The 21,966-nt window shown below is 60.6% G+C and overlaps 3 protein-coding genes across 7 annotated transcripts in view; 2 read left to right on the top strand and 1 right to left on the bottom strand.

Annotated features, from left to right (window-relative positions):
- The window catches only part of SHMT1 (serine hydroxymethyltransferase 1), a gene marked incomplete at its 5' end in the record, with an annotated part of 23,966 nt that extends 23,027 nt beyond the window's left edge, over positions 1–939 (top strand). The window contains 1 exon segment of the mRNA NM_001101717.1: positions 126–939. Coding sequence (NP_001095187.1) covers positions 126–298 — 173 coding nt within the window. The 3' untranslated portion in view covers positions 299–939.
- Positions 762–12,399, bottom strand: SMCR8 (SMCR8-C9orf72 complex subunit). 2 transcript variants are annotated; one of them, XR_011383714.1, is made up of 3 exons: positions 9,571–12,399; positions 2,826–4,686; positions 762–2,784 (listed from the first exon to the last, which is right to left on the bottom strand). XR_011383714.1 is itself a non-coding variant. In XM_070061549.1 (2 exons), the coding sequence occupies exons 1-2, from the start codon at positions 11,919–11,921 to the stop codon at positions 4,233–4,235; spliced, it is 2,805 nt and encodes a 934-aa protein (XP_069917650.1). In that variant the 5' UTR covers positions 11,922–12,399; the 3' UTR covers positions 762–4,232. The 2 variants fall into 2 exon arrangements, 1 of the variants encoding a protein (XP_069917650.1); XM_070061549.1 differs by having other exon boundaries at positions 762–4,686.
- Positions 12,400–12,452: 53 nt separating this feature from the next.
- TOP3A (DNA topoisomerase III alpha) overlaps positions 12,453–21,966 on the top strand; it is a 31,082-nt gene continuing 21,568 nt past the window's right edge. Inside the window, exons 1-3 of one of the 4 annotated variants that reach the window (XM_070061552.1) lie at positions 12,453–12,592; positions 18,921–18,980; positions 19,258–19,331. In XM_070061552.1, coding sequence (XP_069917653.1) covers positions 19,267–19,331 — 65 coding nt within the window. In that variant the 5' untranslated portion in view covers positions 12,453–12,592; positions 18,921–18,980; positions 19,258–19,266. Of the gene's footprint in view, positions 12,593–12,699; positions 13,133–13,152; positions 13,267–17,525; positions 17,548–18,920; positions 18,981–19,257; positions 19,332–21,966 lie in introns of those variants that run through there. The other 3 variants (XM_070061553.1, XM_070061550.1, XM_070061551.1) reach the window with 3 other exon arrangements.

Genomic DNA, 21,966 nt, shown 5'->3' on the forward strand with positions numbered 1-21,966 from the left:
GTGCTGGTGACAGAGGGGGGCAGAGTGACCAGCTCTTCTGACCCCAGAGAAGGCGCGCGGCCAGCCCCAGGGGCGTTCTGGGGTGGCAGGGCAGGCCCAGAGCAGAGCCGCTGTCTCGTGCGCAGGCATAGAGCTCACCGTGCAGATCCAGGACGACACGGGCCCCAGGGCCACCCTGAAGGAGTTCAAGGAGAAGCTGGCAGGCGACGAGAAGCACCAGAGGGCCGTGCGGGCCCTGCGCCAGGAGGTCGAGAGCTTTGCCGCCCTCTTCCCGCTGCCCGGCCTGCCCGGCTTCTAGAGGGGCCGGCGCCCTGAGGCCGAGGGGACCCCGCTTCGTGCCCCCGTGGGGAGTGCCTTTGGACTTCCCTCGTCTCCTCCCACATCCAAACCCCTGTCCTGGGAGGAGTAAGGCTGGCCCGGGGCAGTAGGGACGTGGCGGTGAACCACGGAGGCCGGCCGGCCGGCTGTGCACCTCCCTTCTCTTAGCGCCCCTGGGCACTGGTCTGGCTTGCTGCAGCCGGCCGGGCCCCGTGCTCACGGCTGAGAGCTGCCCGCCGGGACGTGTCAGGGACGCAGAGCGGAATCAGGACGACCGCAGCTGACAGGCGTGCCCCGGAGCCGGAAGAGGTGTGCCCAGCCTGGCGGGAGGTACAGCTCCCGCAGCTCTGGGTCTCCTCCACACCTGCCCCAGGAAGCGCCCAGTGCCAGCCGCCGGCTTTTGCCACCACCCCCCACCCCGCACTGTGACAGGAAGCCGCATGTCACCTTCCCAAAGAGACTTTATTTTTCACATAGCTGAAGTGCAAAACATAGCTGACCGTTTTTAATAAGCACAATCAAGGTTTTAACCACAGAATGTCTACAAGAATTATAGCTTTAAAAAATACAACCAATTTTATATTTCAAAAATATCTGAACTCAAATAAATTAATTTCTGAAAAAGTACACTTCTCGTACTATTGGTTTGGCGTTTACTCTGGTTAAACTCTCGTGCAGCAACACCTAAAGGAGGCGCCGCCCCAGACGGCTCCTGGCGCTCCTGCTGTGGGGCAGGACTCGTGTCCAGACGGAGGGGGACATGCAGTAGTAAAAGAGCTTCCTCAGAAATGACAGGAGTTCATCACAGACTAAGCCTCTCACCGCTTGTCAGCGCAGCCCTGCCTCCAGCCACCCGCGCAGGACAGTCGGGGAAGGCCTTGCGGGTGGCAGCCCACAGCCCGTGTCCAGCCTGTGTGACAGCAGTCCCCACGTCTCCGCCTCCAACTGAGGCATGGCTCTGCCGCCCTCGCAGCCTCAAGTTCAGGGGCACGACTCCTCCCCGGCTGCAGACAACCGGACGTCCCCAGGGCTCCTGGTGCAGGCTCCGCTCCGGGAAGTCCGTGTGCGGCATGGTGCTCGGGGGCCCCCACTCCCCAACTTCTGCCTCCATCCTGACGCTTCCAAACCTCGGCAAAGTTAAGGTCAGGCTAGGTTGGCGCTCGAAGGTGGCTCAGGAAAACCTGGTGTGCCCTAGGCTGCCGGCTGAGGCTGGTTTTGCTCGCTGGGCAGAAGTGGGAATTGGATGCTTTTCCTTTCTGTAGCCCATCAACGCCACGCCGCTCGTGCAGTCCCATTTATCATCTCAGTCACAGCACGGGGGCCAAGGCAGAGCTGGCGGGTCGCTTCAGAGCACAGACCAAGGCACTTTCTTCTGAGCTTCTCGGGGAGCTGGGGGGTCCAGCGGCTGTGGGCTCAGTGCCTCGCAGGTGACACGGGACAGGGCACAGTGTGGACCGCTGTGCGGCACAGGCCAGGCATGGCCTTTGGCATCACGACCACATGGCTCTGGTCGGGTGTGTGTGTGTGGTGGGTGCTGCTGGACCTCCTAGGAGTTTGAAATGAGCCTTGTGAGCAGTGAGTGGACATCCGTGCTTTGAGTACAACATCTGACCGGCAACCGAGGCGGCAGGAGCCAGGCAGGGAGCGACAGGGAAGCTGTCGCAGGCCACTCCAGGTCCTGGAGGAGCGTGTGGGGCTTCAGCTGCTCTGGTACGTTACAGAAAAGTCACAATTTCTAAAATCCAAAGCTGCCACCAAAACAGGCGAGTTTCCTAGGAAACCAGTGAGGCGTGAGGGGCAGCGCGCACCCCGGCCGCCCTGCCCATCCTATGGTGTGCCTGCGGGAACCGCTGGGCATACCTCGTAGCCCAAGCTGCAACCATCTTCAGACAACGAAGGTTCGGCACGGGGCGCTCCAAGCAGCAGTGCACGCTGAAGCATGACTGGGGCCCGGATGCCGCGTGTTCTCTGGGCGGTGGTGTTTCTGAATGTTTCAATCCAGTGTGGCAACCCGAGGAACCCCTCAAATGAAAGTTCTAGAAGAGACTGGTCCCCCGGCACTGGCCTCCCACTGCCCACGTTCAGGGACATGAGGCTTCAGTCGCTGGCCCTGTGCAGTGGACAGGGCTGAGACGGCAGAGCTGCCCAGTGGTCCCCGCCTTCGCCAGAGCCCTCTGGGGGACACAAGACTTTGCATCACCGGGATCTTTGGAATTGATGCGTGGAGAAGGTAGTTTTAAATCAAACCCTAAATCCTGGAGTGAAACCATCAGCCCGTGAGGCCCTCTGTCCTTGGTGCGGAGCCAGGGGAGGCACCCTGCGGCCACCCACGGCTGGTCTCTTCTGCTCACTTAGCGCCTAGGCATTCTCGGCCAAGTGCACGGGCGCGGCCCGGCTGCAGCTGGGAGGAGCCACGTCTGGCTGCCCGGAGTCATCTTGTATCGGTGGCGTCCCAAGTCACAGTGCCTGGTGCTCGCTTCGGCAGCACATATACCAAGTCACAGTGCCTGCCGTGACCGCTCTCCCGCTTGTCACGGGACCCCGGCCTCCCTTCCCTTTGAGACGAATGCCACACGGCCAGGGTCTTGGGAGACGGGGCAGACAGCAACGGAGAACACACGGGGTGGGGGGTGTTGGGCGAGGGCGCCCGCAAGGGCGGGCAGGCAGATGTCCTGAGCAGACAGGGGCGCTCCATGCTTACACTGTCAGTCCGAGAACGTGCCCGAGGGGATGGAGGAGTGGCAACTGCCACAGGTAGCCGCCTCGGAAGCAAACACGCACCCCCCGACCCACAGCGCCCCACAGATGCACCCCCGTGGCTGACGCGGGCACTGCGGGTCAGCTTTCATGGAGCAAATGAGAAGGCAGTCAATACCCAGAGTTTTCCCCACCTGGGGTCGGGAGGAGGAGAGGGAATAGCTTAAAAAAAAAAAAGGTATGGGATCTTCAGGGCTGTGGGAAGCCCCACATCTGCATACTGGTGCCCAGGGAGCTGTGCTGGCCCCCGTCACTGGGACACACAGGGAGACAGGAGGACATCTCCTTCCAAGTCCCGAACGCCTTCCTTGTTGGGGGACTCCCGTGGTGGGGGGGGAGCCACGGGGCCAGAGGTGCACACAGCCTCTCGGAGCGCAAAACAGGAGCTTGCCCAGGAAATCCCTACCTGGCCGGCTGCACAGAGCCCCCCATCACCGTCACCACACCCAGACCCCGGGAGAGGTAGTGAAGTGGTTGCAAAGGTTAGTGGTGGGGGACCAGGGCGTGGCTTAGGCCGAGGCCCAGCGCGGAGCGGGAGCGTCTCTCTCGCACAGTGGGGTGGCCTCGTGGCCCGTCTGCGCGCTTCCCAGTTCCCAGGGCCGTCCTCGCCCCTGGCTCAGGCCCTCCGCGCCCACTTCCCAGGGAGAGTGACTTTGGGGCGGGGAAGGGGCAGGGTGCTACCAGCACTCCTCAGCACCCAGCTGGGCGGGGCTCTCCCCACCGCCTCACTTGTCCAGGGGGCTACACAAAGGGCCATGGCTAGGGGCTAAGCGGGCAATGGACGTTCTGCCCTGTTCTTCACCAAATCAGCACAGTTACCGGCTGCCTCTGTCGCCAAATGTGGCCGGTGTGCTCCAGCCGGCGTGCTGGGCCTTCCCACCCCACCGGGGGCCGGCATCTCCTTTGCCCCGGCTGCCAGTCCTCAAAAGCCGGGGCCGCCCTCTGCCCTGCCAGGGGCCACCTTTGGCCAGGGAGCCGAGGGCAGCTGTCACGGTCCACCCAGACGCCTTCAGAGAGAGCCCCGCCCCCACCTCTGCCCAGGTCCCGCTTGCCACACCACAGCCACACCACAGCCACACCACAGCCACGGCTGCCGCCCCGCCCCGCCCTCCCCATGCCTGAGTCACAGGTCCTGGTCGCGGGGGCTGGGACCACCCTCAGATTTTGTACAGAAAGCTGGGGACGTAGTCAAACCTGAGAGTGGGGGGGCCGGCCCCAGGGGCCTCGTGCAGGTAGTGCAGCTTCAGCAGCTCGGCCAGGTACTGCACCACCCTGACGTCCTCGTTCACCAGGCCCAGGTTCAGCTGCAGGAAGCTCAGCCGGCGGCTGGCAACCAGCTCCCGCGTCTCCTGGTCGTGGGCGGGCAGGTGCAGGTGGTGGCAGAAGGTGTAGAGGAAGGCCTTGGAGCAGAGCTGCGTGAGCATGCTCTGGACGTGCAGGGAGTAGGTGCTGCCCCGCTTGATCTGCGTGCGGTGGTCGGCCAGCCGGGGCACCAGGGCGCCTCTGTAGAGCGGGCAGCGCAGGGTCTTGTTGTCCAGGTCCAGGATGCTGGTGTAGCGGCTGTAGCGGCTCAGGGCGTGCAGGGTGCCGGCGCTGCCCGGGGAGGCCACCCTGGAACACACGGGCCAAGTCAGGAGGAAGCGCAAGGGCCAGGCAGAGGTCGGGAGGGGGCTCCCTGCTGCCAGGCCAGCTCCCACCCAGCCAGGCTCTTCCTGAAGGCAAATCTGATCACCGCCACGTCCGAAGGGCTCCTCACACCCTCGCGACCAGAGCTCGAATGCACAGGGTCCTCCCTGGCAGTCCCATGCCTGCTGGCCTGTTACTCCCCCAGAGGAGCTTTCCTCCGTCTGGAGCCCGCCAAGCTTCCGGCGGGGACTCAGAGCACACACCTGTTCTCTCCCGGGAACGCCCTTGGCTCCCTCTGCACTTGGCTAACTTACACCTCACCCAGCCTTCCCGCTGCAACCTGGGCCCGGCTCCTTAACCTCGCTGGACTGGCCTGTAAGATGGCGACAGGAGTCCTGTGGGGCTGCTGCGGAGACGAAACACGCTGAGCCCGTGCGGCGCCCGGCCCCAGGGGAGCAGTGACTACCGTCCTGTCACCTGCAGCGTCGGCCAAGCTCTGACCCAGCCGAGGACTGTCCATCAGAGACAGGGAGGCAGTGTGTGCTCAGGGAGGGAAGGCGGTCACGTGGTCGGCCTCTGGAAGCTGCTCCTTAAGAAACCCCGCTCTAGGGGTTTCTTAAGGGACACCCACGAGCCACACGGGAGGGTGCCTGGCGCCAAGTCCCGCCTCTGCCTGAATCTGGCTTCCAGCTAATGCACACCCTCGGGGGCAGCAGGGGACGCCACGAGCGCTCAGGCCCCCGCCACCCATGTGGGAGACCTGGATGCAGCTCCTGGCTCCCGGCTTCAGCATGGTCCAGCCCTGGTGGTTGGGGGTATTTAGTGAGTGCCCTGTACTCTGAACCACAAGGAGGAAAGTGGGCGTGGACCACATGCATCCCACAGGCCACGAGGAATCGGTGCCTGCCGGCAGCTGACACCCAAAAAGTTCATGAGGGCAGTGAGAGTCGGAGCCCATGTTCCTGTGGCCTCTGTGCCTCAACGGTCCCACCCTCCTGGGGGCCTTCTCGGCTCTCTGCACTTGCTTCTGGGGGAAGGAGCCCTGTCCCTCACAGAGTCTGCTCTTGAGGCACCCTGCCTTCCCCAAGGGGGCCAGCCCCAGGCCACACACCTCCCGAGCGTGGCACGCCCAGCCCCCACGTCCAGGCGCTGTGGTGGCTGCACGGCCAGGCCGCACCTCCCCTCCCCACTCCCCCATCTCTCTGGGATGCCTGTGCTCAGTCCCTGGGCACAGCTCTGACACCTTCCACGGTAGAACTGTTTCTCTCAGAATGCGCTGAGCACTCCGGGGGCCAGTGCTGTGGTGCAGAAGGCTAAGCCTCTGTCTGCAGCTCCACTTCTGGTCCAGCTCCCTGCTAATGTGCCTGGGAAAGCAGCGGAGGATGGCCCAAGTCCCTGGGCTCCTGCGCTCATGTGGGGGACCCGGAGGAAGCTCCTGGCTTCAGATTGGCCCAGCTCCAGCCATTGCAGATCTCAATCTTCCATCTGCTGGTTCACTCCCCAAATGCCCAACACAGCCAGGGCTGGGCCGGGCTGAAGCCAGGAGCCTGGAACTCCATCTGAGTCTCCCACGTGGGTGGCAAGGACCCAGGACTGACCACAAAAGTGGGACTTGAGCCCTAGCACTCCGATATGGGATGCGGGCATCCCAAGTGCCTCAACACGCACCCCGTAGCTGGCTACTTCTGACTGCTCCTCTATTCCTGTTTCCCACACAGCTCCACGGGAGGCCAGATGACACGGGAGAGGCACACCCCGGGCCCCTCTTCTCAGCTGCGCGGTACCCACTACTGAGCACTGAAGATCCCCACGGCCCAGCCTGAGGCTGGGGACCACCAGTGAGGACACAGAGGCCGATGCACAGCCGTGGCTTGTCCCAGGTCACCCAGCTGGTCAAGCGCTCAGGCCACGACTCAAGCCAGGGCCTCTGACCCACACCAGCACTTCCTCTGCCAGCCATGAGCTTGTTTTCCAACCAGGGCAGGGTTTGTCACTGCTGCTTAGTAAGCAACATTAGCTGTCTCTGCTGTGCCCTGAAACTGACTGGAGACCAGCTCAACTGTCCGTCTCTCAGCCCTGGGCGGCTGACCCAACCTCTCAGCACAGGAAAATCAAAAGCTGGTGAGACTGGTAGTCTGAGGTGCAATCCTTAAGACCTTCGACACCGGAGCTGGTTTTAGGGGAGCCCAAGGACTGAGGCGCCAGCATACGAGAGGAGCCCCCCGCGCCACAGCTTCGAAGACGGGCGGTCACTGCTGCAGAGGCACCTCCCCGCCTGCCATCGGCCCGTCTCTGAGCACCGCGGAGAGCCAGAGGCTTGGCACATTCTAACCGTGAGCCCTGCCCACAGCTCCAGAGGTGCTCAGCGCGAGCTGGTGAGTGAATGAATGACAGGAGGTGTTGGGTTCAGATCTGCAGTGAGCGGTGGCAGCACCAGGGCCCAACGCAGACCACCCACCGCTTCCTCCCTTAACTGCCATGCCCACCACGAGACCACACCTTAATGCTATGTCCACTATCCAGCCCACCCAGGCTCGCCATCTGTCCCCACGCTGCCCCCGCTGGTCAGCTGCTTCTCCAGAGACCTCCCCTGGGGCACGGGGCTCACTCCCCGGCCTGCACCTGCACCCATGCAGGACGCTGGGGCGGATGCTCCCAGTGCCCCATGTCTGCATGTGGGGCGGGGTCCAGAAAGGGGAGTCAGTGGCATGCTTTCTCAACACACTGGAGCCGTCACTTCTGGTGGCCTCTGGCCCTCACAGTCGGCCCAAGTGCCCGAGGAGCAGCGCCACAGGCCGCCAACACCCATCGTCACAGCAATGTCTTGTGAGCCAAGTCTGCCCGCAAGGGCACGGCCTCCGAGAGGTCAAGCTGCCGGCAGCACAGTGACAGAGCGGGGACAGACCCGACAACCTCAGCACTGGGCAGCGTCTGGCACTTGGCAGTCCTCGTGTGTTTTTGGCAAAGTCCCATGCTGCGATCCAGCCTGTTTTCCTAGATGGAGGAGTCACTTGCCTGGTGAAACAGCAGTGGCACAGCAGCCCCGTGGCCCGGATCTCCCCATGCCCCTCCGGGGGGCCTGGACACACAGCCCACAGGCAGCCGCCCCACCCCGCCCTGCCCCCTCACTCGGCTGCCCACAGCTGACCTACGACGAGCCCTCTGCCATTCTGACACCTCCGAGGGTCTCATGCGGACAGACTGCCCAGCTGCCCCGAGAAGACACAGGCCGAGGGTTGGGGCACAGAGAGAAAGTTGGAGAATGGGGGTTGGGGGGTGGGCAGTGAGGGACACTGATTCATCGCAGCGCAAAGAGCAAACTCAAACACCGCTCAGGGGAAGGCTTCCTTCTGGGGTACAAACGGCAGGTGGCCCTGGCCCAGAGGCACAGGGCACCGGCAGGGCGAAGCCTGCAGACCCAGTGCAGTCACGCAGCAAACAAACCTCCAGATTCAGACTCCACACCCGGAAGCAAGGGCTGGCCGGCCTCCCCACCACCTGACGCCATGCCATGATGGGTGACCCCACCTGCCCGGTCACTCCCAGTGTGTCACGAAACTGGCCATTGCAGAGGACAACCCGCTGTCGGATCTCTCACCGCCCTGCGTGGTCACAGGCTCTGGTCACCTGTCCCCTAGGAGTGACTCTGCCCAGGTGTTTCCAACTGGCACCCAGCACCTGCCAGCACGGGCTGCGGAGACGGCACTTGCCGAACCCCCCCCCCCCCACAGTCACGGGGGTATAGCCTGACACCGCAAGGGTTCCAGCGAGCTCCCTAGGACCCCCACCAGAGGGACAAACGCAAGGAGACTTGGGAGATGGCGACCTCCCTGAGGCCAGGAGTCCAGAGAGAGAGCGAGCAGCGACAGTGGGGGCTTCGACGATGTGGAAAGCATTGTCTGCCCCTCCTACCGTGCGGGGAGCGCGGCCGGGTGCGTCCACCCCAGGGAACGGACTCACCAGGTGCCGAGAAGGGAAATGATCTACAAAGGGTCATGCAATGAGGAAACGGAACACGGACTGACGCACGGAGGCAGGGGGCTCGGCCAGACCTGCCAAGCAGAACCGGGAAAGACTAAGCGCCTGCTAACCACAGCCAGGAAGAGAGCGCACGCAGAGGGAGGGAGGGGGCAGCGGGTTAGGCCATCGGCTGCAGTGCCAGCATCCCCTAGGAGCACCGGTTCCAGCCCCCTGCTCCACTTCTGATCCACCTCCCTGTTAACGCGCCTGGGCGAGCAGCAGGAAATGGCCCAGCTACGTGGGAGACCCGGCTGGGGTCCCAGGCTCCTGGCTTCAGCCCGGCCTTTGCGACTATTTGGGGAGTGAACCAGAAGATGCAGGATCTATCCCTGTCTCTCTCTAATTCTTTCAAAGAAACCAGAGAAATCTGACAGAACAGAAACAAAACGAGGGCCCCACGGAGGCCCTGCTGACCCTGCACCGGGGCTGGCCGCCCGCCCTGGCGTTTCTCCCAGATCTCTCCTCAGTCAGTGTTGACACCACAGTGTGAATTCAAGGCTCAGCAGAGGACGAGAGAGCCCCGAGTCTGGCCACGCCCAAACCTCAGCTACATCATTCAATCCCACGTCTCACCCCCCCCACCCCAGTCAGAACCTCTGCAGCAGGTCCAAGACGGTAAAAGTCCCCCCAAATAATTCCAAGACCCTGATTGGCCGCTACTCCGGAACCGTGACCTCCTCCCAGAATGGACAGGAAACTGGAAATCAGAGAAGGGAAACAATTTTGCTGGAATTCAGCCCGTGAGCTTGCACGCACGCGTCTAAAATTCTCGCCTCCCGATTCTAGGTCCACGCCAGCCTGCCTCGTTTCTAACCGGCCAGGGCCCCCCCGATCACCACCACCGGTTACCTCTGCAGGCCAATAAGCTTCCACTTCTGAAAATCCACGATGTGCAGAGGGGAGGAAACCCAGTGCTTCACGGGCTTGGCGCAGCGGCTGTAGTTGGGGACAAAGATGGACAGGGCCGTCACGAGCTTCCTGACGATGGTCTCATCTTCGCCGAGGACCACGAGTGTTCTCCCGCTGAGCAGGGAGTAGATGGCCGGGTGGGCAAAGGGGTACTGGCGGATGAACTTTAAGGCGTTCTGGCCAGCCTTCTTTTTATGCCTCTCGGAAGACGGGCCAGCGGGGTGAGCAGAGGTGGGCGTCCGATCCGAGCCCGTGGAGGCTATGCTGCCCACGTAGCTGTGGGTGTCCGAGCAGCTGTCCAAGCTGGTCTTACTGGCATCCCGGCTGGCCAACAGGTGGCTTGGGTCCAGCTCGTAGATGGGAAACCCCTCACAGCTGCTGTCTCGGGGAGACGGGTCGGCGTTGTCCGTGGCAAAGTCCACGTGGAAGCCCTGCTCCTTCTGCCTACAGCGCTGTGGGGGGATGCTCACCACCCCGTCCTCGGCAGACAGCGCGTGGGCTGCGGCGGGCAGGGGCAGCAGCTGAGCACTGCTCTCCTTCCCAATACAGCAGGATGGGTCCACCTGGGCTGCGGTGCCGGCGGCCGAGTCGCCCTCCTCGGCCTCTGCCAGCCCCGGCGGGCTGAGGCTTGCGTGGAAGTGGATGGCTCCCTCGCCGTCCGCGTAGGCTTCTTCTTCGTTAATGGCACTTGGGTAGCTGGCCTTAAAGTCGTCAGGGATGAGGGCCTCCGAGGGGCAGGTGCTGAGGACTTCGATGCTGTCCTCGCTGATGGTCCTGTGGCTGACGGCTTTGCTCCGGACCACCTGGGGGCTCAGGGGCGCGGTGAGGCTGGCCTGGCTGTCCGACTTTGCCAGGACGCAGGCGGATTTCTCCGTGCCCAGAACCTCGATGCTCTCCCCACTGCTGACACTGCCCTTCATGTCCATATCCAGGTAGTCCAAGTTCTCCTGGCGGTCAAAACTGCCCGCTTCCTTGTCCCCCTCCTCTCTGAGCTCCTGCTCCATCTTGATGGGCACGGACTCCACGCTGGACTTGTAGGAGCTACCACTGACGAGCACTTTAGGAATCAGGCATTCTTCCAGGGACCTGGAGGGCGGCCTGTCTTGACTGGTCTGAGAGCGCATGCGCCCTGGGTGCTCCACCACCCTGTCTGCCTCCTCCACCAAGTCCTCAAACAGGAAGTTGGTCATGCGCTGCTGTCTGCGAAGCGCTCTGTCGATCTGACTGGTCAGGAGGTAGCACAGGTCTCCTCTGAACATGTGCTCGATGTGGCTGAGCTGGGCCAGGGTCTGGGTGAAATACTCCGTGTCGCACAGCTCCTCCAGCGTCTTCAACTTCTTGTCGAAACACTTGGTGGACTTCGCTTTGATGAGTTTGGGGGTGTAGGTGGGTCTACACGTGCAAGGGTCAGCATGGGCCGGTTCATCGTCAGGGTGAGAGGCAGCCGGTGCCCGCTCAGCCTCTTCCTGGCCGTGTTCCCTCTCGCCAGAACACGACTCGGACCCCTTCAGCTTCCGGTGAGGGTAGGAGCGGATCTGCTTCAGCAAGTCCTGGTGTTCGATGATGGACTTCTCCACGCTGGCCAGCTCGTTGGCCTTCTCGATGGCCTGGGACGAGTAAAAGCCCTTGTCATTGGCTTTCTTCTGGATCTCCGTTTCTGTGTGCAGCACCGTCCTGGTATAATCCAGGTCCTTGAGCTTCTTCTCCAGCTCCCCCGCGAACGCCTTCCTGTTGCCCGTCTTCAGGCACTCCGAGGCCCTGGAGAACTCGGCCGACAGCTCCTGGAACTGCTGCATGATTTTATGCTGGTCGGCCGAGATGTACGCCATACAGAAGGGCCTCACGAAGCCGCGGGCCTCCAGGTCGTACAGGGTCAGGTGGTGCACGTAAGCGAAGGCTCCCTCCTTGGAGTCGCCAAGCACCACCTTCGAGTCCTCCACGAAGTTCAGCTTGGGGTAGGCGGAGCCGGGAGGGTGGCCCACGAAGGAGGCCTGGTAATCCACAGACATGATCCGCAGGGAGAAGTAGTTGAGATCGAAAGTGCCGAACACTTTGGCGTCATTGGGGATGGTGAGCAAGGGCTGGGGGCCCACCTGCTCGGAGAACTCGGAGATGAGGATGAAGTCCCTGGAGAACTTGGCTCCGGACAGCTTGGACCACGGGTGGGCTTCCTGGCTGGCGAACGGGTACAGCGGCACCGAGTACTCCTCGGGCAGGGCCGGCTCATTGTAAGGCTCTTCCTCGTACTCGTCCTCCTTGGTGTAGGCCACCACGTCAGGGGCGCCAATCATATTTCCAGGTGTACGGGGAGAACATTGAGAGGGTCAATGGACACTGAGAAGGAAGTCCCTGCGGCCTTCTTTGTGCCCCCTCCCCCAAGAGGGGTCCCAGGCTATCTCACACGTCGGAAGACCACAGTCCCCGCCGCCCGTCACTGGTGCAGCTCCTCCGGAGCCCTCATGAACCCCCAACACTGGGGAGGCCAGCTGCCCGCCGCCTCCTCCTCTTCCTCTGGCGAGCGCGGCCAGCGCGAAGCACCTGCAGTGAGGTCACCGGCACTCCCCCGCAGCCACCGCGACAGCAGCCCCCGGGCCGGAACGGGTGCCTAACGTGAGCTACGGGCCGCCGCGGGGGTCGACCCGGCGTTGTCGCCCTCCCCCCCACCCCACGCTCCGAGCGCAGAAACCGTCGCGGCTCTTTGGACGCCACAACTCCAAGCCAGCTACCGCGGCGCCGCCATCTTTGTGTCACATGACCCGTAGCGTCAGCGCCTCGTGACCCGGAAGCGTCCGCGCTGATCTCCCAGAAGAAGCGGGGGACCTTATTGAGAAAGAGAGCGCCTGCGACATGACTGTGTCCCCACGCCACCCCGGCCCATCGCAAGGACGAGTCTCATTATAAATCAACCGCTGTCAGGAAGGGGAGGCGGGGCGGAGCCAAGCGGGGAGTGGCGGAGAGAAACGTGCGTGAATGAGAGAGCCGAGAGCGCGGGGCAGTCTGGGGGTTGTAGTTCGAGGTTGCTGCGGGGCAGTCTGGGAGTTGTAGTTCACCGTCGCTGCGGGGGCAGCCAGGGAAGGCAGAGTGCGCGCGCCTGGCGGAAGTGGCCCGGGAAGGCGGGCGGAAGCGGGCGCCGACGTGCGGGGTTCCGTGCAGGCGCTGCGGTGGCCGGGAAGCGGCAAAGGCTAACGGGCCGGTGGGACAAGTGACGGGCGCAGACGGCTCGCGGAGGCCCCAGTTTCCTCACGGGCCGCACCTCTGGCTTGTCCAGCATGCGCGGGCACTCGGCGAGCGGCGGCGGCGGCGGGTGCGGGGCCTAGGAATGATCTTCCCGGTCGGCCGCTGCGCGCTGCGGTGGTGGCTGCGACGGCCGGGAGAGCGTGCCTCGTCCCGCGCCGCCATGGAGGTGGCTTTGCGGGGCGCGCGGAAGGTCCTGTGTGTGGCGGAGAAGAACGACGCGGCCAAGGGCATCGCTGACCTGCTGTCCGGCGGCCGGATGCGGCGGGTGAGAAGGCGCGTCGGCGGCTCGGCCTGTAGGACCCCCCAGCCCCCAAGCCTCTCTTCGGGCCTCACCGACTTCCTCCGGCTTTGCCCCACGGCCGCGTCCCTGCACCTTGCTGCCCAAGACCGCCGGGGCAGGTGCCGCGATTTTTTGCGTTCTGCCTTCGACCGCAACCCACCCGGTTCCCCAGTTAGCCCTCCTCCGTTCCCTGCAGCCTCGGGTTTGGGGAGTTAAGGGTGAGGTCGGAACTGCACCCTCTCCCGTGTTGCAGACTGGGAGAGAGGCGCGAAGCGTAGAGGGCCCCTGGAATGTGTACATTGCACGCCTTGGAGGCTTCCCGGAGGAGGTGCCGCGGGCACCACCAACTAAGGTGGTTTTCTGGAAGCTCTGTGCTCCTGTCCGGGGGGGTAGGGGGGCTTCGACCCCAGTTTCCAGCTCTGCCATAGTGGGAGTGGGGAGTTAGCGGGGTGCTGGCTCCCAGCTTCACCTCTTTTCAGCGCTACAAGGACCGTAGGCCATCTGCAGGGTTTGCCTGCTTCAGCTCTGGGCTGATCCGATTGGGAGCCAGGAGCCTCTTCTAGGTCTTCGAAGCACGCAGGTGCAGGGGCCCAAGGACTTGGGTCATCTTTTACTGCTTTCTCAGTGCATAGCAGAGAACTGGATCGGAAGTGGAGCAGCCGGGGCTCGAACTGGCCCTCCGATGGTGGGCTGCGGGCAGGGCTTAACTTGCTGCTCCGCAGTGCTACCTCCCAATAAGAGATACTTCAAAAAGGTCAGAGGGGCTGCGTGTTAAGCCTCCCGGTTAAGGACCCCACGTGGCTGGATTTGACATCTGACTCCAGTTTCTTGCTAATGCAGGCCCGGAGGAGCTGTGCCATGGGTCCTGCCTCCCATGGAGGAGACCTGGCTTGTCTTCTGGTTGTAGCTTTGGCCCAGCCCCTGCCTTGGAGGGCATTTGGGGACTGACCCAGCAGACGCGTGCTCTCTGCCCCTTAGATACATTGCAACACAAAAAGGTTCCAGGGGGTTTGGGCCGCAGGTTAAGCCACTGCACCTGTGATGTTCTCGCCCCGCGTCGAGGTGCCGGGAGTGCTGGCCGAGCCCCTGCCACTCCACTTGGCAATCCAGCTTCCAGCTACCGCGCCCCAGGAGGCAGCAGATGGTGGTTCAGACCCCTGGGCCTCTGCCACTCATCGGGGAGACCTAGATGGAGTTCCGGGCTCCAATACATGATGTGGGCGTTCCAAGCGGCAGCTTAACCTGCCAGCCCCTGCCGTAAACTCTGAGGTACCCTGGCATGTTGTTAACTACCACACCCTAATGCCTTTTTTTTTTTTTTTGACAGGCAGAGTGGACAGTGAGAGAGAGAGACAGAGAGAAAGGTCTTCCTTTGCTGTTGGTTCACTCTCCAATGGCCGCCGTGGCCGGCGCACCGCGCCGATCCGATGGCAGGAGCCAGGTGCTTCTCCTGGTCTCCCATGGGGTGCAGGGCCCAAGGACTTGGGCATCCTCCACTGCACTCCCTGACCACAGCAGAGAGCTGGCCTGGAAGAGGTGCAACCGGGACAGAATCCGGCGCCCCGACCGGGACTAGAACCTGGTGTGCTGGCGCCGCAGGCGGAGGATTAGCCTAGTGAGCCACAGCGCCGGCCTGAACTCCCTAATGCCTTAACATGGCGTGTGAAGTACAGGAGGCCGCAGGTAGTTCCTGGACGGCTGTCTGAGCTGACTTTTGGAACGTTTACCAGGCAGTGGAGACAGTACAAGGAACAACCCGACGGCTTGAAACAGCTTGGCATGTTGGGGGGCTGTGAGAGAATGGGGTGAAATACACATAAAACTTCCCTCGGGACCATCCTGCGCTGTCACTCAGGTGGCATCTCACACATCGACAGTGTCGGACAGCCATCACTTCACCTAGTGCGGGAAAATTCTTTTTTTTTTTATTTTTATTTTTATTTTTTATTTTTTTTTATTTTTGACAGGCAGAGTGGACAGTGAGAGAGAGAGACAGAGAGAAAGGTCTTCCTTTGCCGTTGGTTCACCCTCCAATGGCCGCCGCGGCCGGCGCGCTGCTGCCGGCGCACCGCGCTGATCCGATGGCAGGAGCCAGGAGCCAGGTGCTTTTCCTGGTCTCCCATGGGGTGCAGGGCCCAAGCACCTGGGCCATCCTCCACTGCACTCCCTGGCCACAGCAGAGGGCTGGCCTGGAAGAGGGGCAACCGGGACAGAATCCGGCGCCCCGACCGGGACTAGAACCCGGTGTGCCGGCGCCGCTAGGCTTGTGCGGGAAAATTCTTATCACCCTGAGAAGAAATCCGCATTCATTAAGCGGTCACGTGCCACGCCCCTCCCCGCCCCTTTTACTCCCAGCACCTCCCAAGACACGAATCTGCTTTCTCTCCCTGCGGACTTGCTTGTTCTGGACGGCTCCTCCAGCGGCAGCCAGGACACGTGGCCCTCTGTCAGGCGTCTCTCACATAGCACAGTGTTTGTAAGTTCACCTGTGCTGTAGCAGGTGTTGGTCCTTCCTGCCACTAGGTAACGGTGCCCGTTACAAGACAAGATGACGTTTTGTCCTCCAGCAGTTGATGGAAGTGTGTGCTTTCTCTGCCTGTGGCTGCCCCGCACAGAGCCGCCTTTATCTGCAAGTTTCCGCTTTAATTCTGGTCTCAGGTCTGGGGCAAACCCCCTAGGAGCGGGAGGATCGCTCTGTGTGAACTCTCTGGAGGAAGCACCCAGCTGTTTCTGTTACTACCTGCTGGGTGCGATGCGGTACCTCACTGTGGCTTTGATTTGCATTTTCCCCATGAAAACTGCGCATCTTCTCTCTCATGCTTGTTGGCAGTCTCTGTATTCTCTTTGGAGAAATGCTGGTCATGCTTTTGGTGTTACATCCAGGAAGTGAGAGGTCAGAAAGATTTGCCTGTTAGAGTTTTATCATTCCAGCTCTTATCTTCCTGCACGGTGTGAGGGAGAGGCCAGCTTCGTTCTTCTGTGTGTGGGTGGCTGTCCCAGCATCACTTGTTGAAAAGCCTACCTGTGGAGGCTCCTTGGTGGGCTCTGAGCCCTTGTCAACAACCAGGTCACCACAGATGTTTATCTTTGGGTTCTTTTGGGTTTCTGTATTTTCATGCCACCACCGCGCTGTTTTGATGGACTGTAGCTTTGTAGTAAATGTAGAAATTTGCAGATGTGAGTTCTCCAGTTGGGTTCTTTTCAAGATCATTTTGGGTAGTTGGCGCCCCCAGCAGTTCCACAGGAAGTTTAGGAGCAGCTTTGCCATTTCTGGTAAGAAGGGGGGTGGGGGTGGCACTGAGGTGTGGCTAGGGCTGCATTGGGTTTGGAGGTCACTTTGGGGGACGTTGCCATCCTAACCCTGGTAAGTCTTCCAGTCACGTCCGGGTTGTCCTGTCTCTCATTTCCGTTGTCTTTGAATTCTTTGAGCAGTGTGCTGTGGTTTCCGGTGTGCGAGTATTGCGCTTTTTTGGTGAAACTCATTCCTGGGTATTTGTCCTTTTCACTGTTCTAGGAATCCTTCTCACTGTTACTGTAAACAGAGTTACTTCCTTAATTTCCTTCTCAGAGCGTCCACCGCTAATGTGTAGAAACACCGATTTTTGCGTGTTGGTCTTGTGTCCTGCCATTTTACTGGATTTGCTTATTGGCACTTTTTTGTGGATTCCTTAGGGCTCTCTGTGTAAAGGTAATGTCGTTTCTGGATATAGCTCTACTTCTTCCTGTATCAGTGGAATGTCTTTTATTTCTTTTGCTTGCCTAATGCTTCTGCTGCAGTTTCTAGGACAGAATGGACTGGCAGGGGCAGAGTGGGCATTCTCGTGTTGTTCCTGGTCTTAAAAGGAGATTGCTTTCTTCCTTTCATCCTGTTAGTGTCAGCTGTGGGGCTGTCATAAGTGTCATATTCAGGAAGTGCCTGTCTTTTCCTGGCTCGTTGAGTTTTTATCATGAAAGGATTGAATTTTGGTCAAATGCTTTTTCTTCATCAACAGAGGTGAGCCAAGTAGACATGTGGGTGGGGATTGGGTCCCATTTGTGGTTTTTAAAAGATTTATTTATTTATTTGAGAGGTAGAGTTATAGACAGAGAGACAGAGAGAGAGGTCTTCCATCTTTTGGTTCACTCCCCAGATGGCCACAACAGCTGGAGCTGCGCTGATGCAAAGCCAGGAGCCAGGAGCTTCTTCCAGGTCTCCCACGTGGCTGCAGGGGCCCAAGCACTTGGGCCATCTTCTACTGCTTTCCCAGGTGCCTTAGCAGAGAGCTGGATCAGAAGAGGAGCAGCCGGGACTCGAACCAGTGCCCATATGAGATGTTGGCGCTACAGGCGGCAGCTTTACCCACTCCATCACAGCGCCGGCCCCGCCAATACTTTCTTAAAAAGAAGTTGGAACTCATGAGGTCATTTCCTGTCCTCTCTTCCTAAAAGAACCTCAGGAGCTGTTGGGATTTGTAGAGATGCCCCGGCTGGAGCTCTCGAGTTATCAGATGAATAATTTCCCTGTAGAAGCGTGCCAGTACGCCTCAGAGCCCCTCAGATGGTGTTTCACAGAGAGAAGTTGTCTTGCCAGGCTGAGGGAGCAGCTTCTGATAGTCACCCTTCTTGGCGCGAACGGTGCCTGGGTTCCCGGCCGGCCTTCTCCTCGTCTAGTGTTCAGTGTTGGTGTGACACTCACAGGCTGGCCTGCTTTGAATGCCGGGGGGTGGGGCACTGAGAGAGGGGCTCGAAGTGCTGTGTGGACTGCATTCCAGTTCTGGTCAAGGCTCGCTGAGTCGGAAGCAACTTGAGAGACAGCTTCACTCCGGAATAAAGGGCGGCTCAGAGAGTTGAGGGCCTTGGCTGTGACCACCAGTGCATTGGTGCACGTGTGCGGCCGGGAAGTAACAGCCCGGTGGGGGGAAGGAGGTGAAGAGATTGTTTTGCCCTGATCCTTTCCGTGCCATTGATTTGTCTCGTGACCTTGGACAAGTCCAGTCTCTTATCAGAAGGTGGTCTTCCAGAATAAAGAATGCCATGGATTCTGTCCTGATTATTTACCCTCCTTCTCTTATCTTGAGGAATTGCTACTGCATTTAAAAAAAAAAGATTTATTTAATTATTTGAAAGGCAGAGTTACAGAGAGGCAGAAGCGGAGAGAGAGAGGTCTTCCATCTGCTGGTTCGCTCCACAGGTGGCCGCAGTGACAGAGCTGGGCTGATCCGAAACCAGGAGCCAGGAGCTTCTTCCAGGTGCAGGGGCCCAAGGACTAGGAGCCATGTTCCACTGCTTTCCCAGGCCACAGCCGAGAGCTGGATCGGTTACTACTGCTTTGCTTTTTTTTTTTTTTTTTTTTTTTTTTTTTGACAGGCAGAGTGGACAGTGAGAGAGAGACAGAGAGAAAGGTCTTCCTTTTACTGTTGGTTCACCCTCCAATGGCCGCCGCGGCCGGTGCACTGCGGCTGGCACACCGCGCTGATCCCATGGCAGGAGCCAGGTGCTTCCTCCTGGTCTCCCATGGGGTGCAGGGCCCAACCACCTGGGCCATCCTCCACTGCACTCCCGGGCCACAGCAGAGAGCTGGCCTGGAAGAGGGGCAACCGGGACAGAATCCGGTGCCCCGACCAGGACTAGAACCCAGTGTGCTGGCGCCACAAGGCGGAGGATTAGCCTAGTGAGCTGCGGCGCTGGCCACTACTGCATTTTTAATATCTGCACTTGACACGGTTTTGCTTGATCTTTGTGCTGAGGATAGATTTGTTTTTTATTAATCACTTTACTTCTGTTTTGTTTACAGAGAGAAGGACTGTCTAAATTCAATAAGATCTATGAGTTTGATTATCACTTGTGTGGCCAGGTAGGTGTTCACTCTGTTCATCGTGATGCTGACGTGGGCTCTGGGGTCTGGGGTTTAGCTGCAGCCCTGCATCCTGTGACTGCCGGATCCAGAATTAGCCTGGCCGTGTGTGAGCTTGTCACTGCCTTGACAGTGAACAGGGTCACCACCTCAGGGCTCTTGGCTTTGAAGAGCTGTGTTTGTTTTGTTTTCCTGTAGTAGAAAGTCCTCCCTTCATCTGAGTGATTTGGTAAAATACGCGTGCAAACACAGACTGACCTGAATTTTTATTGCTCAGAATGTCACCATGATCATGACGTCTGTTTCTGGACATTTGCTGGCTCACGACTTCCAGATGCAGTTTCGAAAATGGTCAGTGCACTTCCGGGGGTGGGGGGGCTTTCTGGTTATCACAGGGAGCTGTGATGGGGAAAAGCCCTGCATCCCCCAGATGCAGGGCTCTGTGGTGCTGAGGGAGGGCTGTGTCCCCTAGAATGCAGGGCTCTCTGGTGCTGAGGGAGGGCTGTGTCCCCTAGAATGCAGGGCTGTCTGTGGTGCTGAGGGAGGGCTGTGTCCCCTAGAATGCAGGGCTGTCTGTGGTGCTGAGGGAGGGCTGTGTCCCCTAGAATGCAGGGCTCTGTGGTGCTGAGGGAGGGCTGTGTCCCCTAGAATGCAGGGCTCTGTGGTGCTGAGGGAGGGCTGTGTCCCCTAGAATGCAGGGCTCTGTGGTGCTGAGGGAGGGCTGTGTCCCCTAGAATGCAGGGCTCTGTGGTGCTGAGGGAGGGCTGTGTCCCCTAGAATGCAGGGCTCTGTGGTGCTGAGGGAGGGCTGTGTCCCCTAGAATGCAGGGCTCTGTGGTGCTGAGGGAGGGCTGTGTCCCCTAGAATGCAGGGCTGTCTGTGGTGCTGAGGGAGGGCTGTGTCCCCTAGAATGCAGGGCTGTCTGTGGTGCTGAGGGAGGGCTGTGTCCCCTAGAATGCAGGGCTCTGTGGTGCTGAGGGAGGGCTGTGTCCCCTAGAATGCAGGGCTCTGTGGTGCTGAGGGAGGGCTGTGTCCCCTAGAATGCAGGGCTCTGTGGTGCTGAGGGAGGGCTGTGTCCCCTAGAATGCAGGGCTCTGTGGTGCTGAGGGAGGGCTGTGTCCCCTAGAATGCAGGGCTCTGTGGTGCTGAGGGAGGGCTGTGTCCCCTAGAATGCAGGGCTCTGTGGTGCTGAGGGAGGGCTGTGTCCCCTAGAATGCAGGGCTGTCTGTGGTGCTGAGGGAGGGCTGTGTCCCCTAGAATGCAGGGCTCTCTGGTGCTGAGGGAGGGCTGTGTCCCCTAGAATGCAGGGCTCTGTGGTGCTGAGGGAGGGCTGTGTCCCCTAGAATGCAGGGCTCTGTGGTGCTGAGGGAGGGCTGTGTCCCCTAGAATGCAGGGCTCTGTGGTGCTGAGGGAGGGCTGTGTCCCCTAGAATGCAGGGCTCTGTGGTGCTGAGGGAGGGCTGTGTCCCCTAGAATGCAGGGCTCTGTGGTGCTGAGGGAGGGCTGTGTCCCCTAGAATGCAGGGCTGTCTGTGGTGCTGAGGGAGGCTGTGTCCCCTAGAATGCAGGGCTCTCTGGTGCTGAGGGAGGGCTGTGTCCCCTAGAATGCAGGGCTCTCTGGTGCTGAGGGAGGGCTGTGTCCCCTAGAATGCAGGGCTGTCTGTGGTGCTGAGGGAGGGCTGTGTCCCCTAGAATGCAGGGCTCTGTGGTGCTGAGGGAGGGCTGTGTCCCCTAGAATGCAGGGCTCTGTGGTGCTGAGGGAGGGCTGTGTCCCCTAGAATGCAGGGCTCTGTGGTGCTGAGGGAGGGCTGTGTCCCCTAGAATGCAGGGCTCTGTGGTGCTGAGGGAGGCTGTGTCCCCTAGAATGCAGGGCTGTCTGTGGTGCTGAGGGAGGGCTGTGTCCCCTAGAATGCAGGGCTCTCTGGTGCTGAGGGAGGGCTGTGTCCCCTAGAATGCAGGGCTCTCTGGTGCTGAGGGAGGGCTGTGTCCCCTAGAATGCAGGGCTGTCTGTGGTGCTGAGGGAGGGCTGTGTCCCCTAGAATGCAGGGCTGTCTGTGGTGCTGAGGGAGGGCTGTGTCCCCTAGAATGCAGGGCTCTGTGGTGCTGAGGGAGGGCTGTGTCCCCTAGAATGCAGGGCTCTGTGGTGCTGAGGGAGGGCTGTGTCCCCTAGAATGCAGGGCTCTGTGGTGCTGAGGGAGGGCTGTGTCCCCTAGAATGCAGGGCTCTGTGGTGCTGAGGGAGGGCTGTGTCCCCTAGAATGCAGGGCTCTGTGGTGCTGAGGGAGGGCTGTGTCCCCTAGAATGCAGGGCTCTGTGGTGCTGAGGGAGGGCTGTGTCCCCTAGAATGCAGGGCTCTGTGGTGCTGAGGGAGGGCTGTGTCCCCTAGAATGCAGGGCTCTGTGGTGCTGAGGGAGGGCTGTGTCCCCTAGAATGCAGGGCTCTGTGGTGCTGAGGGAGGGCTGTGTCCCCTAGAATGCAGGGCTCTGTGGTGCTGAGGGAGGGCTGTGTCCCCTAGAATGCAGGGCTCTGTGGTGCTGAGGGAGGGCTGTGTCCCCTAGAATGCAGGGCTGTCTGTGGTGCTAGGGAGGGCTGTGTCCCCTAGAATGCAGGGCTCTGTGGTGCTGAGGGAGGGCTGTGTCCCCTAGAATGCAGGGCTCCCTGTGGTGCTGAGGGAGGGCTGTGTCCCCTAGAATGCAGGGCTCTGTGGTGCTGAGGGAGGGCTGTGTCCCCTAGAATGCAGGGCTGTCTGTGGTGCTGAGGGAGGGCTGTGTCCCCTAGAATGCAGGGCTCTGTGGTGCTGAGGGAGGGCTGTGTCCCCTAGAATGCAGGGCTCCCTGTGGTGCTGAGGGAGGGCTGTGTCCCCTAGAATGCAGGGCTCTGTGGTGCTGAGGGAGGGCTGTGTCCCCTAGAATGCAGGGCTGTCTGTGGTGCTGAGGGAGGGCTGTGTCCCCTAGAATGCAGGGCTCTGTGGTGCTGAGGGAGGGCTGTGT

Source organism: Oryctolagus cuniculus, chromosome 17 (genome assembly GCF_964237555.1).
Source record: "Oryctolagus cuniculus chromosome 17, mOryCun1.1, whole genome shotgun sequence".
In the NCBI taxonomy this organism is placed as follows: domain Eukaryota; kingdom Metazoa; phylum Chordata; class Mammalia; order Lagomorpha; family Leporidae; genus Oryctolagus; species Oryctolagus cuniculus.